Source organism: Anguilla anguilla, chromosome 4, assembly GCF_013347855.1.
Source record: "Anguilla anguilla isolate fAngAng1 chromosome 4, fAngAng1.pri, whole genome shotgun sequence".
In the NCBI taxonomy this organism is placed as follows: domain Eukaryota; kingdom Metazoa; phylum Chordata; class Actinopteri; order Anguilliformes; family Anguillidae; genus Anguilla; species Anguilla anguilla.
The window spans coordinates 6,523,103-6,542,155 of record NC_049204.1 but is presented as its reverse complement, the minus strand read 5'-3'; the positions used below and the strand labels follow the sequence as shown (position 1 = coordinate 6,542,155).

Genomic DNA, 19,053 nt, shown 5'->3' with positions numbered 1-19,053 from the left:
GTCCATACAACACCATGCATCTTCTGCCTTTCCTCGATGGTCCGCGAGATCATGTACACCGACTTGACCAGAGGGGGCCAGCACAACCAGAGCAGCCATGCTATGTTGTCATCTGGGACAATGTCAGTTTCCACCGGGCCGCTCTAGTTCGTGACTGGGCAACGAACAACCCAAGATTCAGCAACATCTCTCTACCTGCATATTCTCCCTTCCTAAACCCCATCGAGGAGTTTTTTCGGCATGGCGGTGGAAGGTCTATGACCGAGACCCCTACATCTGTGTTCACCTCCTCCAGGCCATGGAGGAGGCTTGTTTATATATTACAGTTGAGGCTTGCCAGGGGTGGATAAGGCATGCAACGGGTTTTTCCCCCCGCTGCCTGGCTGGGGCTAATATTGATGTGATGTTGATGAGAATCTCTGGCCTGACCCAGACCAGGGAAGGGATGCTGAGGCAGAATGAATGTGATTTCTTTCTTTATGTACAAACAGTTTTTTTTTCATTGGTTTATATTGGTAAATACATGGAAATTATTTTACTGTATTCTACGTTCTTTATGTATCAGTTGCATATTTTTATAGAACATTTACTTTTTCACTCTATTTCAGTTTATTTTACTACAGTACATTGAGGAATTAAAAATTTTGCAAATTTATACATGTGTTGTGTCTTTATATTGTGTTCATCATGTAAAGAGGTTGTTCTGGGGGAAAACCATAAGCGCCATTATTCATTGCATTAACAGGTTTTTACGGTAGTGTTTTGAATTGATCTCACCGGTGTGTAATGGCTATTTTGTAGTGTATGTGTATTTTATGGCTTTTGTGTAATGTCTGAAGGCAAAGTTTGGTTTCGATGTAAGAGTACATGGTTTTGAGTAGAGAGTTTGGTTTTGACATGGAATTTTGAAGTTTGTGAAGATGAGTGTGCAGTTATGCATTTGTGTTTAGAGTTCTGGGAAGTGGAGCACAATTTCAAGAAATGTGTCTTGGCAATCAAAAAAAAACTGTAAGACTAAATTTAAGACTTAAATTCTTGTTAAGATTGACATTATTTTTTGGGTTTTTGCGGTGTGTTTGGGTTGTTAGTATGTGGACATTCAAGCTAAGGGCAGCTGTCCGTCCTTCGCTGGCTTTGTGTCTCAGATACGGTGTCGGAACCCGTCAGTGGAGCTTCACTCTGCTGGGGTGCCGCCAGAGATTTGGGCCCCCCCCCCCCAATGAAATGATCTCACATTGAAGCCCCACCGCCCCAGGCTGCCCCACCCCCCCCCCCCCCCCCCCCCCCACATTCCTGCGTAAGTACATTCTCAGTCAGGGTCCTTGGAACGATCCCAACAACCCCGCCCCCCCCGCCCCCCCCCCCCCTCCCACCCACCCCCCCCACCCCCCCCGCACAAGGCAAAGATGCCTCCACAGGTGGTACACATTGACTGTAACCACAGCCCCCTGCCACACCCTGGAAAAACAGCACACCTGCGCTGTGCTATCTGACCCAGCCAGCCCTGCAGAAGCCCCAAATGCCACACACACACACACACACACACACACACACACACACATATAAACACACACACACATACACACACACATATGCACACACACACACACACTCACACATACATACACACACATACACATACACACACACACACACATATGCACACACATACACACACACATATGCACGCACAAACACACAAACACACACACACACTCACACATACATACACACACGCACATACACACAGGCACACACACATACACACACACACATACTCAAATGCAAGCCCACATGCACACACACTCACATGCACGTACACATGTACTCACACAGACAACCATACATACAAGCAACATTAACACCGAGAAATGCCACGAAGAGACATTTATTTTGTATGAATGGCATGTTTTGCAAAACGTGTATATTTTATTCATTCACTCTATGCCAGTTGGTTTCATCAGGAAACCTCAGCATTTTGGGGCGAGAGTCCTTTCCGGTTTCCTCTTGAGGTTTATGAGCATGTAAATGAGTCCTCCCAGTCATGGGTTTTTTACGTGATCTATTATGACATGCCTGCGTGTCTGTCTGGTAATCAATGGTTAATCAGATCAGCTCAAGCAGCTCAAACCTTTCGCCCACACTTCGACTGTACCGTACATGGGCTGTAATCACAGGTTAATTTCTTTTCCGTTGCGTTCAGGATTTCCTGGCCTCTGATCAAGCGCGTATCTGTCTCGCGTGTGTGTGTGTGTGTGTGTGTGTGCACCTTGTGACTGAAGAGCAATGGAGGATGTGTTGTGTACTGTGTGCAACCGAAACCTTCTCATTTTAGTCCTCACTTATGGCTGCTGCCAGGCCTTATCAGTGCAGGTTATGTATAAAATCTACTTTGCACACATGTGCGCGTGTGTGTGTGTTGTGTGAGGTTAGTGTATTAGCTTTGCCTCTTTTTGTGCTCTATGTGTGTGTGTGTGTGTGGTGTTAGATTAGTGTGTTGGCTTTGTCTCTTTCTGTGCTCTGTGTGTGTGTGTGCATGCACGCGTACACGTGTGTTTGTGTCTGTACTCAGTCATTTTAAATGGTGTGGAAAGCAATGTCAGAGATCTGACAGCAGACAGGAGACAGATTAACAAGTCACAGAACGATGAAGGAAAGTGAATATATTCAAAGAACATATGTTAAAAAAACATTTTTGTGGCAAACAAAAAAAAAAAAAACCTTTTGACAACAATGCACCATTTCTATGATACCACAGTAGGGTTATTTTCTAGAAGGGCTGCCTTTTTTTTTAGGGTGTGCACTATTTTTCTCATTTTATATTTTTGTGGAACACAACAGCAAACATTTCAGGTTAATTGTAACTGTTATGTAGCCTATGCAACATCAATATATCATATATCTCTAATAATAATGACATAGTCAGTCAGCAGTATATGGTACTTTTCTACTTGCTGTCCGTCCCCAGATTGTGGTGCATGTGCGTGTGTGCTTGTGTGCTTGTGTGCGTGTGTGTGTCTGTGCGTGTTTGTGTGTGCATGTGTGTTTGTGTGTGCGTGTGTGCAGGTCTGTGTGTGTCTGTGTGTGTCTGTGTGTTTGTGTGTGCGTGTGTGTCTGTGTGTGTGATCTCCTTCACTTTTAAAACCAGAGAAGAAAACTTGACAATTCTTTGTAAATGGTTAGTACTGTACACTGGATTGTTTTTTGTTTGTTTTTTGTGTTGGGTCACAATTAATCAGAATTACACATTGCATCATCAGCTTTTCATACATTTTTATTGAATATGAAATCACTTTTCGCATAGGAACATCATTACGTACTAATGTGGTACAGTGACACATTTCTTCAAATTCTTTCACTTCATTTGCCATTTACAACTAGCACTTCATAATTATATTTGATAGTGATAAAAGTAGTGTCCCTAGGCATTAGTTTTGATATTCTACTATTAATTTCACAGAGGATACTTCAGGTGTTTTCGTGGAATGAAAAATTGTCATTTTGATTAAAAGATTTTGAAAAGTGTCATGAATATTTGGTGATTTTTTTTCTTATTTGTTCCCGTATTATTTAGTGTTCGGTGCTTGCAGACGTGAGGAGACAGCGACCCGGCAAGCAACGGCTTCTTGTGAAAGAACGGCTTCTCTGATGATGGAGTGCTTCTTCGTCTCATCACAGGACCGTTCGGCCCTGCGTGGGCACGGCGTGTTCTGTGCTTGTGCTTGTGCACGGCGGCGCGGAGTGTGTGAGTGTGTGTGTGTGTGTGTGTGTGTGTGTGTGTGTGAGTGACTCGCTGTGGTTTGGTCTTGTGGCTTTGAGAGTCATTTACAAGCAGCTCCTCCTCCTTGCCGTGTGCAAGTAAAATGTGTACGTGTATGTGGGTGTGCGTGTGGGTGTGTGTGTGTGTGCGCGTGTGTGCGTGTGCATGTAGGTGTGTTTTTGTGTGTGTGTGTGTGTGTGCGCGTGTAGGTGTGTGTGTGGGTGTGGGTGTGTGTGCATGTGCGTGAGTGTGTGTGTGTGTGTGTGTGTGTATACGCACACATGCAGGGCGGTAGGGGTTGTATTGTAATATAAACCCAATCTGAGTAGATAACTCTGCTTATTATTTTTATGAGCAACCTCATAAGTTTTGTCCACTTATTAAAACAAAACTCTTTTATTTGTGCAAAATCTTTATTGATTCATGGTAAATGTTTTAATACTTTTTTAATATTCAATTCTTGACTTAAAAACCCTTGTCTACATATACAAATGGTATTCCCTGAGTTCATCAAAGTACAGTTTTTGAAGAAATATACTGGCATGAAAAAACAAAAAATTGCAAAAACAAGGAAAACTATTAGAATCAAATTCTGTTTTTGGTATATGGCCTTGACAAAGCAGAAAATAATCTCTTATAAAGAGCAGTTACAAATGAAAAAAAAAAAACATAAACTGATGTCCTGCACTAATCCTTAATAAATGTATATTTGAGCATGTTTATTTTTCTTTGTATTTGTTTGAACTGTACAGATGTTTGAATACCTGAGCACCAATTTCCTAATGTCATCCAACGATGACGAGTGAATTTCTCAAGAGAAGTAACTTCCGACACAAATAACCCTAGTCTCTCCACAACTGTTGGTTTACAAATTCTGAAGACATACAGCATTATTAAAATGAAAAAAGCATTTTTAAAAAATCAAACAAGTACAGTAGACACAGGAGAACATATATTTATTTGACCTTTATTTATCCAGGAGTGAACTAATTTCTCTTTGTTCTATGGTAATGATCTGAGGAAGAGCTGGGTTCAGTTAAAGCATTAAAAAAAATATCTGTGAAAAAAAAGAAACTGTGTCAGTGGACAGGTTTAGGGTTCGTTCCTGCACGGTTTTGTTCAACCGAGTTCACTAATATAAAGGGGTCAATTCAATGAATCAAAGAAGCTGTTTCCCTATGAAAAGAAAAGAGAGAGTGATGTTATTATTCAAATTGGCTTTGAAAATGATTTTTTTTTTTTTAAACGTGGAAAGCAGGCTTTGCATGTGACGATAATCAGACTTCTTCCCGATGGTGCAGACACAGCCATAATAACTGACATCCTGCTTATGAACCCAGTGGAACAGACCGCCTCTGTAATCATACAGTAATCTCTGGTTTGTGCGTAATGCGACATAATGCAATTGTACTTAATGCACGGTTGAACAGATCCATGTAGACTGACCACTAGCCCATGCGCCCCTGTCAATCAATGAATAAATCAGTCATCATTTTTCTTTGCATAGTGCATTTTACGAAGGATCTGCCATGATACGCTTCACAAGTTACCCCTGTCTAACCCGTGTGTCTGAGAGCAGCAGGAGCCGGTGTGATGTCACATTAAGAGAAAACCAAAGAGGTGTGAGCCTCAGATGGTTTGTCACCCAGGTGATGCAAAAGATGAAATTATTTTTTAAAACTACAAAGGTAGCAAACCCCCAGACACCCCTCCCCGCCCCCCCCCCCCCCCCCCCCCCCCCCCCCCCCCCCCCCCCCCCCGCGCTGCTGCGAGGTAAGGAGCCTAACGTAATGACACATAACGCTTTTCAATGAATGTACTGGATTTCAATTCATTGTCCGAATTGAAAATAAATTGACCCCAATTCTAAATCAGGAATTCTGATCACTGATTCTGAAATTGTTTTTAATTGAGTTAGCTACTGACATTTTGCCTCGATGGCATTAATCCCTGGGTAAATAAATAATGTTTAAGATATGATGTTTTTATAGTCAGAGGTTTTTGTCCAGTACGAAAAGGCAAGGAAGCCGCACAGGTCTTTAACTGAAATATTATTCCTGCCTTAAAGGCTGAAGCCATGTAGCCTGTGTCATAGTCACATGATAATTGCAGAAATGATTTATGCACGGTTAGAGCCAATCACAAAAATTGACCCAAACAGGGACTTTTTCCCCTTTTCTTTTTTTTTTTTTTTTTTTTTTTTTTTTACTTCTTCTTGCTGGTACGAGATACTTGGATGCTTGAGCACTTTGAAAAAAAACAGGATTTTAAAGAATTTGCCAAAGCAGAATTTTAAGTTGGGAGTCATGCAACGAGCAAAAAAAAAAAAACAAGTAAAAAAAAAAAACACTTTTGAAATACTGTCCATTTCAGCAGTGCTCAGTGTTCCAGCTGCGGTGTTCCGAGCCGCGCGTGTGCAGCTTGGTTGCCGGGGGAGACGCGGCGGGATCCCGGCCCGGCAGGCCACGCCCCTTCAGCCTGAGTTTGTGCGGCAGGGCGGAGCGGGGGTCACACTCAGAGGCCGCGGGCACCTGCTGCTCCTCCTCCTCCTCTTCTTCGGAGCTGACCTTCGGCCCCGGGCCGGGCCTGGGCGGGGCGGGGCCGCCCCAGGACGCCGAGGGGTTAGGGGGCAGCAGAGTGGGCAGGAGAAAAGGCACGTGGTGGGCGGGAGGAAAGGGGGCGTACTTGTCGAAAAAGTACGGGTACCCTCTCCGCACGGTAGAGCGCGGCGGCGTGAAGGCCGAGCCGACGGGCGCGGGTTTGGGGACGGGGCTCTGGTAGGAGGCTCCGCCCTCCGCGCTCCCCCCGCCCCCCCAGCAGACGTCCCTCTCGGCGTGGCTGGGGAGGGTGCGGGGGGGCAGGGGGTGCACGTTCGGGGCCGGCGCCGGCGCGGGCAGCGGGAGCGGGAGGGGCAGCGGCGGCAGCAGCCCCGCCCCCTGGTGGTGGGGGGCCCCGGGCCACTGGAGCCCCAGCCGCAGCCGCAGGGCCAGCAGCTCGGCCCGCAGGCGCATGTTCTCGTCGCTCAGCGCCGCCAGCTGCGCCTCCAGCACGTAGTCGCTCACCCGCCGCTTCTCCCGCGAGCGCTTGGCCGCCTCGTTGTTCTTCTTGCGCTTCTCCCAGTAGGAGGCGTCCTTCTTCTCGTCCGGCATGAACTCCCTCTTGCGCCGCGAGCTCGTCGCCCTCAGGCACTTCCCCGGCAGATCCAGCCCCAGCGGGACTAAGCCGGCCTCCCCCCGCAGCGGGAAGGAGAAGGGCGACTCCATGAAGACCGATGAACCTCCCCCCCCCCCCCCCTTCCCCCCCAGCAGAGAGGAGAAGTGGGCGGAGCCAAACGGACAACAACGATCTAATGTGGAACGTGATATTCTGTGACAAATCGCCGTGAAATAAGCTGTATAAATAAAATTTGATTGATAGATAAATTTGATTTATATTCGGTTATTATTGTTTTAGCGTAGCTAAAAGGCACGAAGTGAAAGTCCTTTTTTTTTGTTATAACCAGCTAACAGAGGCACCAGTTAAACTTTAAAGAATGTACACTTTTAAAAGTTCTTTTTGTTTTCCTGTTTTTACTGGCACAGTGTTGTCGGTTAAAAGTTTGATTCTTGAGGTTTGTCGTGCTTCGGACTGCGCTGCTGTGTTATGGCGGTGTTGGCGGCCGAGGACTTCTGTTCCTGCTGTGTCACGGTGCGAGCAGTCGCCTCTTCTGACGCCGGGAAAAGTCTTTCACTTCCGACAGGTGTGTTCTCTGTGCCAGGCTCACCTGGCGGACCGCCCTGGCTATTTCTCCTCCAGACTGCGAGAAAGAACATAGTGACACACACACACACACACACACACACACACACACACACAGTTATTTTAATTCAGTTAATTTCACAGCTTTGGTTTGTCAGTGAAAAGATGCACAATGGCAAAAAAAACTGTCTTTCCTTCCTCATTTTGTTCTCCATATTTCATACAAGACAGAGTGCAACAGATGACAGTCTTGATGTTGTCATTGGAAACGTTCAGTATAACAAGAGAAGCTGACAGCAGCAAGGATTGATGAAAAAAGTTATTAGCTTTTCAATTTTTAGTACTTACCATGTAATTATTTACAGATATAAAAATAGTCTGGCTAATCCTAATACGCCTTGTTCTAAGTGATGAAACCAAAGAACTGACAAGAACTTTAAAGTGGATGTCCTTATCCACAGCCACAACACAAGAATGTTCCCACCGCAGTTGTGATGTTTATAATTAAAATAATAATAAAAATCCGAACATTATCAGTGATGGAAATATCCTTTGGTTAATTTGGCCTCTTAAACTAAACATATGATTGGAGATTGTGTTGCCTCCTAGTCTGATCTGGCATAGGCTAGGTCAGAGAGTAAGGTTTGCTGTGTGAACTGGATTTAACGTGCTCATGGCTACGAGTAACTGTTACAAAATGAGTATTGAGTTACAAAATGAGTATTGTACCTTATCGGGCCGGTGTTTCGTAGTTGTTCCCATGACCTTCGGTATACACTTATTGTATGTCACTTTGGATAAAAGCGTCTGCCAAATAAAAGTAATGTAATGTAATGTTGGTAGTCTTCATACCACAATATATTTTATGATGCCACCTTTGACACAAAAACTAGTCAAAGGTTTTCTTTTGGTGTATCGTTACAGAGACAGACCTCTGAGTTGTGGGCATAAGATTCGAAACTCGTTTCCATTTCGACTCCCGCTGTGGTTCAGCTACTTTCTGATCGTTTCTGTAGAGATTTTGTGGTGCAGCCATTTTGATTTTGTGTGCAATAGCGTGTCTCTCTCTGTTCTGTGTGGGTGTTATATATATATATATACTAGGGCTGTCAAAAAATATTCGAAGTTCGAAAAATATTCGAAAATCTTTTTCTTTTCTTTTTTTAAAGTTCGAACCTAAATTTGAAGATTCGAATATTAGTTTTGGATCCCGCGTCTTGTAATTAACATGAATGTACAGGCCTTTTATACGGCGAATCATGTTCATGCACGCAAAGTTCATTTCCTGTCCTAACGTTACTTCCTCTGTCAATAAAAAATGTTCTGCCCTGGACCCAGAGCAAGTGGATCGTCTGATTTTCCTTGCCAATAACCTCCGGTGATACTTTCAGCTCCATGGACACCTAACGTTACTGGTCAGCTAGCCTCGCGAGCCAGTCTCTTTTTTCACTTTGTTCAACGGATCTGGTCAGCTAACAATTTAGGATAAATAATGTTCCCATGGCAGGCTATGTTTCCTTTCTGTTCTGAAGATTTTGATAAAATTGGATGATGAGGGAAGTTAAACAAACTAAACAGAGTAAGTAATTTATGTTGTTTTAGGCTACAAGTATTAGCCGTTTGAATAGTTTTTGTGTTAAGAAATAAACAGGGATTTCCTATAAACAATCATTCCCCTATTATTGTGATTATTAAATGCAGAGTTGTGGCAAATTACATCAACGAGAAAGTGCTTTATTCATTTGCGCATTAGGCTATAGAAACTGCAGGGGGCTCACTTATAAAATTAACTTGCGTGTGCATACATCAAGTGAAGACCTAACGTAGAGCCACAACCGTTTCCACGGTCAAATCATGTTGAACTTTTATAAATCACTACTTTGACGTGATTTTCTACGTACCTGCCACACAGTTGATCTAAAATACGTTTTATAAATGAGGCCCCAGATGTAGTAACCTAGTCTGAAAGTTCACCAATGTCCTCTATTCTACTGCCCGCTTGTGGAAAATAACGCGCAGGCCAGTTTAGAGGGAGCGTCACGTGCATATCGTGCCCGACAAGCAGCTTATTTTTGTGAATTATATGCAAATGAAATTCGAATATATTCGAACTCTAACTAATTACAAAAGCTAATATTCGAACTCAATTTCATGGCACTTTTGACAGCCTTAATATACACCGATCAGCCACAACATTAAAACCACCTACCTAATGTTGTGTAGGTCCCCCTCGTTTTGCCAAAACAGCTCTGACCCGTCGAGGCATGGACTCCACCTCTGAAGGTGTCCTCTCGTATATTTGGATTTCTGTATATATTTGTATGTACTGATTATTTTGTATCTGATATTTTGTATCTACTGTAAATTTGTATCTGATTGTGTTACTTTGTTGTCTTTGATTCTGCAACAGTGCAAATTCCCCCCGGGGAAGTACTTTATTATCATTAGTAGTTGCTACAAGGCTATAAAAAGCCAAGATATTGTTAGAGGGTGAATTATTTCCACATGATTTTAAAAACTCTCGACGGGTCAGAGCTGATTTGACGGCATGAGAGGGACCTACACAATATTAGGCAGGTGGTTTTAATGTTCTGGCTGATCGGTGTGTATATATATATATTATTTTTCATTTGGGGGTCGCACTCAGAAAGGAGTTTGGAAACCCCTGCTCCACAGCGCTAATGAGAGAGAGATCACACGGCGTGCTGCTGGGAACGATGCCCTGTGGCTTGTTATCTGTGCAGGGAGGACAGGAGAATCACACAGACAGAGGTTTGATGGTCCTTGCGATGCTGCGTGTGAGTGCAGTCTGAGGGACTGCCTAACGTGGTCTCTGTCCATTGGATGTGGCGACAGGCAGACTCATTAAAGCCGCAGACCCCCCGCCCCCCCCGCCCCCCGCCCCCTCCCCACCCCCCCAAATCCCCCCCGCCCCCCCCGCCCCCCCACGTACAGCTCAGTGAATTTCCCTGGCCCTCGCACCCACGGGTGAGTCCGGCCTCCTCCACGTCTAGACAGGTAGAGCGAGACGCGGGAGAGTCAGAGCGGTCGCGAGGAGACAGCGAACGTCTGCCCCATCTCCCCATCCGTCCTCCCCCACCCCCCCCCCCGTCCTACCCCCCTCCTCCCTTTTACATTTTTCTGTAGCACTTCTCGATTTCGAAGAAAGATGGCTCGCCACAAAATCTGGACCGAAAAAAAAAAAAACCCTCTGCTTTCAGCTTCTGTCTAATTCTCTGTCTGAGTAACGCTGCTGAATTGTTTCGTGTTGTGTTGTCATGGGGTCCTCCTGCTCTTTCTGATTCGACTGTTGGCTGGTGCTGTGCGAGTCACCGCTTTGCTTGCTGCAGCGCTGCATGTGCCCCCGCCCGGCGCGCTGCATATTTTCAAGTGCAGACTTTTTAACAACGCTCAGAATGACTGGACGCAGTTCAGAAATGTAGCAGCTTCTGGTCTGACTAAACTCCAGATATTATCATTACGCAATAAACAGTCTGACTTCACATGCGTCCTAGACTCTAGGAGAAAACGTGGCCGCCTCTTAGAAAGAGGTGGGCCCTGTTAGTATTCATGGCAACCGTGCCTGGGTCAAACCCTTATTTAAAATATTTTAAACTCTTTAGATCAGGGCTGTCCGATCTTATTTGAAAAGGGCCGGTTTTGGGTGCAGTTTTATTGCTTTAGCTCAGCACTAAGACCCCTGATTCCATTCATCAAGACCAAATTGTTTGAATCAGACGTTGGCCCAACGTTTCAGAAAAGATCGGACGACCCTGCTTTCGACGCCGAAAACACTCAAAAGCACGCCTGCCGATTCCCCCCCGATACTTTCTGAAAACATCGGAGGGCTCTGGGCTCCCAGTGCATTCTGGGAAAGAGGACTTGGGTCCGGAGCTTCAGATGTTTATCTCAGCCCAGCTTCCTCCCTGACCTCAGTCACGTGCTCGCGTCTAAATCTGAACGCAGGCGCGGGGGGGGACCCTGCAGCTCGGCGTCTGCTCTCGCGCTCCAGCTCGCAGTGCAACAGCGCCAAAACCTCGCCAGCTCGCCAGCTCGCCGGCTCGCGTGCAAAAAGAAAAAAAAAAACACCCAAAGGACACGTGCTGTGCGCCAAAGTTAGGCGCTGTAGCACGACGATCGCAGAACCCGAGCTTTTAACAGAGGGTTTGCAGGTTTGAATCCAAGGTGGGCGTGCTGGCGCTCGGCACGTTACACCGAATTGAATTGTTTCGGTGCATTTCCGGCTGTGCAAATGGATTGCATGTAAAAACATTACGCTGTGCAAGTTTATCTGAATAAGTGTGTCTGCTAAATGCCTGACTGTAATGATAACTGTTTATCCTTTATTTAACCAGGAAGTCCCCTTGAAATAAAAAGCCTTTTTTTTCAAGCAAGAACTGGCCAGCAGCAGCATTCACAAGGTTTCAGCACAGTAATACATGAACATGTACACAGTCTGTTTACATAAGACAAGACCATATGGTCAATGGCAAATATAAGGCATTTAGTCATGTACATATAAACAGATTAATTGAATAGCTTCTGGCGGGTAGCTGTGCGTGTACACTGGTTTTTGACCCAACAAATTATTCTGCCTTCATATTTTTTAAACAGCTGCACGCTCTGACGCGAGGGGTAGTGGTGTATTCTGGGCCCTGTGGTTTCAGCCTGTCTCTCTCTCTCTCTCTCTCTCTCTCTCTCTCTCTCTCTCTCTCTCTCTCTCTCTCTCTCTTTCTCTCTCTCTCTCTTTCTCTCTCTCTCTCTCTCTCTCTCTTTCTCTCCTATCTCTTTCGGTTATGCCGTGCCCTATCCTCCAATTCCCAGGCCGAGCATCTTCACCACTTCCTCCTCAGTGCCACCTCCACACACCTCCCAAAACCCCCCACCCCCCTCGCCCCCCCCACCCTGCTGTGCCACCTCGCGCCACCCCGCAGTCAGGCCCCACGAGAGGCCCTGTAACACCACGCCCCCCAGACCCCCCCCCCCCCCCCCCCGGCCCCGCTCCCCCCCTTCGCACCAGGCGAGACCAAAAAAGACCAAAGCGGCAAAGAGATAGAGCCCTGTTCATTTGTGTGTTCTTTTGTCTGTTCTTAAGGGGGGGGGGGGGGGGGGGGGTGCGGGTGGCGTTTAGGAGAGGAGGTGTGAAAAAGGTTCACAGAACAAGTACACATGTTCGTGTGCGTGGACACAGATATGTGTGCAAACAAACAGACAGGCAGGCATGCACAAACTCAGAAGTGCACACCCCCGTGTACGCCCACATCAATGCATCCGCTCAGCCCCATTCTTGATCAGAACTTTTTTAATTGGTTACTGTACAACGGCTTCTGCAAAGACACATGTATTTTATCCCTCATTACATAGTCGCCGCTGCTGGTGTTGAAACTGTTACGTTTGCTGGTCGCCCACATTCAAACCTGAAACTCTTGAAGAGATGGTTTTTTGGAATGTTTCTTTCTAAGTCAGTGTTCTAGAACTCCACTGCTTCCAACTACACACAGTGAATGTTTGGTTAAGAACATTCTGAGCACATATTTGTGATCTCACACCTTACTGGGTTCACCAATTTATACAAGTACCATTAATATGTGGTTTGAAATGTGTTCTGACATTACTGTAAGCTTTGTCAACCCATAATGGTCTTTTAAATACATATCCAGTATATAGAACCTTTAATGACAATTCATAACTTTACACCACTCAGTTGTATTTATTATCTGGTGAATACTTTTTTTTTTGTATTGTAACGCGATTCATTTTCAGGTGGAATGGCCCACGCAGCACCGCTCAAGTCAAAATGGTGATGTGTGAAAAACACATTGGAAAGGAAAAATAGTTGGACTGAGTCAGTAAGTGTTGTCACAGGTGCGTGTAACCAAAACCGCCTAGCCCTCTGGACTTTCTCTTTTTCTTTTGCCCCACGTCATTTTGTAGATTACCTGTAACCGAGTCCACCCGTATTATGCCCGAGTTTTTTGAGGGATAATAATATGAAATTATCGTGGACAGGAAATGCATGTAGTGCGAGCACACCAGGGAATCAGTGTTAGGATTTAATGTTTTATTGTGTTTAACGAATTAAGAGTCGCACTGCATGGATGCCAAAGGTTTTATGGATGCCAAAGTCTTCTCTACATTATAATTTACGTGTTTTTTATTTTTATTTTTTGAAAGCGTATATTTGCAGTTTTGTTTTAAATATATTTTCAAAGCTCTTTTGAAACACAATCTGGGGGACGACGCTGTCTTCTTGACAGTCGTGTGGCTGTGAAGGTGTAATAGCTTTTTGAACCTTTTCCGTCTCCAGATAAGTCAATGAAAGGATTGAAAGGAATCCCACAGTCTTCAAAAAAAAGTTTGTTCTGAGATTTTATCAGCCGCACACACGACAAATACAAATATTGCACAAAGAGCTGATTTGACCGCTCTTCAGAAGACCCTAAAATTACTGACTGGGGCGAAAATAGACATGAAAAATGCAAACCTACGGCAGAGTTTGTGCGATCTGAGAGTTTTGGGCCGGTGCAGTATCTCGATTTGATGTTAGCGAAACACAGGGCTCGCCCCGTGTTCCTCTGTCAGGGTCCCCCGTGCCTTTTTACGATTAAAGAGCATTATCGACAGCGGTTGACATACGTGGTATAAGCAAGTAACGTACGAACGGCAAGAAGTTCAAAAATCCACAGCAATTTTATTTTATGTGGCATCAATTGTAAAGCGCTTTGGATAAAAGCGCTATATAAATGCAGTCCATTTACCATTTACCATGTACTGTACGAACGGCGCCAATGCGTATCTATATTTAGGTACCTGTAATGCATTTTGTTATGACGGAATAAAATTGCCACACAAGTGAATCATTTTGCCCCTGATGCATACTTGTATGCCACTAATCTCAACCCCCGATTATCAGTCATGTATAATTGTCTGTTGCTAAATCACACCGTGGGTGTGATTTTAGACATGAAAATCAGACAGGCAATAGAGACAGCTATAGCTAACCACCTCATGGCCTTTTAACTTCACGTAACTTGCTACTGAGTCATCTGAAAATGATCTGTTAGTAATTAAATTCAGGAGCAATCAATAATCTGAATCATCATAATTAGTCATTGATGTGGTAAGCCATGAGTCTATCAAGTTTGTGGTTTTTTGTAGACTTGTTTTTTTTTTTTAAGAAAGGTTTTTATTTATTTATTTATTTATTTAGTGTGTTTTAGCAGCACAGTTTTTCATTTTTTATTTTTTTGTTTGGTCTAAAAATGTGGACGCTGTTCGAAGCCGGCACATATATACAGCAGGTCCCGTCAAACTGTTTGAATCATGTCGTGAAATCATTCCAGAAAAGGCCGATGGAAATGTTTTTTTGTTCCACCCGAACACCCGATAATGAAAAGAGGTGGGAAAACTTAAAGGTGTTTAAGAAGGGCATTATTTTTCTGTTTTTTAAATCGGTCATTCAGAGTGTCATGCTGTACTGCAGCACGGCCTGGCTCAGCAGCTTATCTGTGAAACGTAAAACTAAACTATAATCAATTCCAAATTTGTGCAAAGATTATTGGTCAACCTGTGATACGCTCCTTTCAAGTAACTCACAACAAGAGCACGGTCAGACTTGCTAACACTATCTCCTCAGACTCCTCGCGTGTTTTAAACGGAGAATACCAACTTCTCCCCTCCAATAGGCGTTTCAGAGACCCTCAAATTAAATGCAACAGGCTGAAGAATTCTTTTACACATCAGTCTATCCTGTTGCTAAACCAAAACCAGTGTGCTGCTAATTGAGATCTGAATCCAGAGGATGTAATGTGATACGTATGTTTGTCATGACTGTTTGATGTGTCATGTACGTCTATGATTAGTGTGATATGTATAACTGTATGTTTAATCTGTATGTAATCTCTTGAACGGAACTGCCTAAGGATGCAAAATGAATTTCAGTGCAAACTGACAATAAAGTTGTATCGTATCGCATCGTATCGTATGGTACCATATCGTATGGTATGGTATCGTATCGTATCATATCGTAGATGAGAACATGCATAGCAAATTAAGGTTTCCTTTCTTTTCTATAGGTGCGCAAACTCATTTTTGAACAGTCGAAAATAAATCATTTAACATATATTTTTTGCATTAAATTGCTGTATATTGCCACTGTCACCCATACCTGCATACCAGGAACACTGCAGTCGACATATGTACACTGTTCTGACACACTTGCCAGCGAGACCACCCAACAGTCCGCACATTATCATTGGAGGAAGCTAGCACAGATAGGTGGAGAGGCATCTCTCATTGGCCGCTGGTAGCAAATGGTCTTCTTACTGTATTCATTATCAGAGCTACTAATACGATCCTGACCTGAAGAACACTGGCTGACTTACATCACTCTAACACTGGCTAATTTAGGCACAGGTCACGTTCAGGAGTTTTTAAAAAAATATATTTTTAAATTGCATTTTAGTTTTAGTGTATTTTTTAAAAGTTGTCCCAGCCCAGTTTTTGTGTATGATGAAGGACATTTCAGATAAAGTATACAGAGACGTTTCTGCCAGCTTTACAACAGCACACATGTGGCATTTGCAGATTTCTTGTGTACTGCAAAAAAAAAAAAAAACAATTAATGTAAGCGCAAAGCAGCTTGTACAGCCATGTTTTTTTGTACAGATTATGTTTCCAGAGGCTGTACATTTGAAGAGATTAATTTCACAGTGTGGATTCACAATTGATAACAAAATTATGGCTGCAAGCATACGGAAAAACTAATTAAAAACAAGTTCCCTGGAGGACTTCATGCAGAAACAATACATTTCACATACATTTTTTAGAATGTATTTAAAAATGTACTTATAATGCATATCACAAATATGTTTTAAAAAAAGCCGCTTCATATATTTCAGTGTGGTATTTCCATTGTATGGAAATAAAATGGAAAAAAATAAAATAAAATCCACTCATCATAGTTGGTGCCATGCCTGTCTGTTGGTGCCTTAAGAATGATAATAAGTATGTGATTGTTCTATTAGGATTGATAATATACTAAATCAAATTTAAAAAATATATATTTCTCTGGAAAATTATCAAAATACATAAGGCTATTGTGCTACATGAAAAAATTTAGGATCAGCCCAAATGAAAATCTAACTCTTTCCTTATCTCCTAAACATAACTCTAATCTTTCCTCAGCTCGAGCACTTATTGTATTCCTAAGCCTAAACAAAATTATAGCCCTAAACCCAATTTCAAGCCATAGGAGTCATATTAAATAGGTGATTTGTCTAAAAATATTGATTAAAACCAAATTATATTTAAAAAAATAAAGTCATAAAAGAAAACACAAGAAACACAAAGATTATGTATAAAAAATCATAAACTATAGTAGCCTATTACATCACAAAAGTTTTAAAAATGTGCATCATCCCAAAATAAAAACGTAATGCATGCGCTAATACAGTTCCTTGTTCTGCAACGTAACGCTAATCTTTGTTCAACCCTAACACTCACTGTATGCCAAACCCTAACACTAACCCTAAATCCTTAACACTATTTTAAGCTCAAAGACACATTTGTAACTGCGATTGTTCCGTTAGGATTGACGGGAAAAAATCAATTGCATCAAATCAACAACAAAAAATGCAATGAAAGTATTTCACTGAAATTATCAAAATACATTTGGCTTTGCCTCCCAAAACCAAATAAATTAAAATTAATTTCTAGACCTTGGAGTAATCCAAAATATGTGATTTGTCTAAAAAGGATGAGTTAAAATAAAAATACTAAATATCATCAATTCAACGAAGGAAATGCAAGGAAATAGGTTTTTTAAAAAAATGACTGAAAATCGCAATAGAGCTACGTCCCAAAAATGAAAAAACATAGACTGTCCAAAGTCCAGTTATAACCCTTTTTACTAGGGTAATGTTGAGGATAACGGGTAGATAAAACAATCAGCAAATTAGTTGTGAATAGAGCATAACCCTTTCCTGTGAGTTAATTTCATAAAATTGTGGTGCAGTGACTCTATTATGCACAAAGTTTGCCCTGCGATAGGATTGCCGACCTGTTCAGGGTGTACTCCTGCCTCTCGCCCAATGCACGCTGGGATGGGCTGCAGCACTCCCCGCGACCCAGACCAGAATAAGGGAGCATAGATAATGGATGGACGGATGGATGTATTATGCACTTCACATGCATGCGGTTCATATGCTGAACTTAACCCGTGATGCATACGCTGTACAGGCATTGCGCATTGCCCTCCCACACTGCTGTTTCTCTCACCCCCACAAACACCCCCCCGCCCCCGCCCCCCCCCGCCCCCCGCCCCCCCCCCCAGAATCTATCTGATTATCTTCATATAAACCCATGATCATGATCTCCCCCCACACCAGCTGGTATCGGTTGGCACGCGGCCTCAGTGTCACTGCTGCGTGAATGCAATGCAGACGGCGCGGTGGTTCACTCCGATTCGTAATGAGAGATAAAGCCGCTTGGTGGTGCAAAATGACTGCATGCAGACGGTTCGCTGCCGAGGATGAAAATAAAATGAAATTATACGAACTGCTGGTTTTCCTGTGGAATGATTGTTGCGAACTAGAATGTGACAGAAAAGTGAATTAAAATCATGCGTGTTGTGTTCTTCAGGTCTACAGGGCACGTGTTGTCATTGAAATTCTGTATTACAGTAGCACAGCATTGTCCTGTGTTACAGTAGCACAGCATTGTCCTGTGTTACAGTAGCACAGCATTGTGCTGCGTTATAGTAGCACATCATTATGCTGTATTACAGTAGCACAGCATTGTGCTGTATTACAGTAGCACAGCATTGTGCTGTATTACAGTAGCACAGCATTGTGCTGTATTACAGTAGCACAGCATTGTGCTGCGTTATAGTAGCACATCATTATGCTGTGTTACAGTAGCACAGCATTGTGCTGCGTTATAGTAGCACATCATTATGCTGTGTTACAGTAGCACAGCATTGTGCTGCGTTATAGTAGCACATCATTATGCTGTGTTACAGTAGCACAGCATTGTGCTGCGTTATAGTAGCACATCATTATGCTGTGTTACAGTAACACAGCATTGTGCTGCATTATAGTAGCACATCATTATGCTGTGTTACAGTAGCACAGCATTGTGCTGCGTTATAGTAGCACATCATTATGCTGTGTTACAGTAGCACAGCATTGTGCTGCGTTATAGTAGCACATCATTATGCTGTATTACAGTAGCACATCATTATGCTGTGTTACAGAAGCACATCATTATGCTGCATTATAGTAGCACATCATTATGCTGTGTTACAGTAGCACAGCATTATGCTGTATTACAGTAGCATAGCATTGTGTGCTGTTATGAGGGCCAAGCTGCTTTTGAAGAACAGTTTGCTGCAGATGAGACCAGGTTTCCTGAGCAACAGCCCTCCAGGGGCCAGCAGGCCAGCCTCGCACCTGCTGCTTATTCACGTGCTAATTATAGGCCCTTGCTTTTTAGCAAAAAACCTTCAAATGTCTTCATCTATCTGCCACCTATTTGTTCTTTCTTCCCTCCCCCCC

At 43.4% G+C, this 19,053-nt stretch overlaps 1 protein-coding gene across 1 annotated transcript; it reads right to left on the bottom strand.

The window, feature by feature from the left end:
* Window positions 1-5,530: 5,530 nt before the first annotated feature.
* LOC118226320 (nuclear factor interleukin-3-regulated protein-like) lies at window positions 5,531-7,042 on the bottom strand. Its single transcript, XM_035415864.1, has one exon. It carries the CDS (start codon window positions 7,021-7,023, stop codon window positions 6,130-6,132), a length of 894 nt encoding a protein of 297 aa, XP_035271755.1. The 5' UTR covers window positions 7,024-7,042; the 3' UTR covers window positions 5,531-6,129.
* Window positions 7,043-19,053: the final 12,011 nt, after the last annotated feature.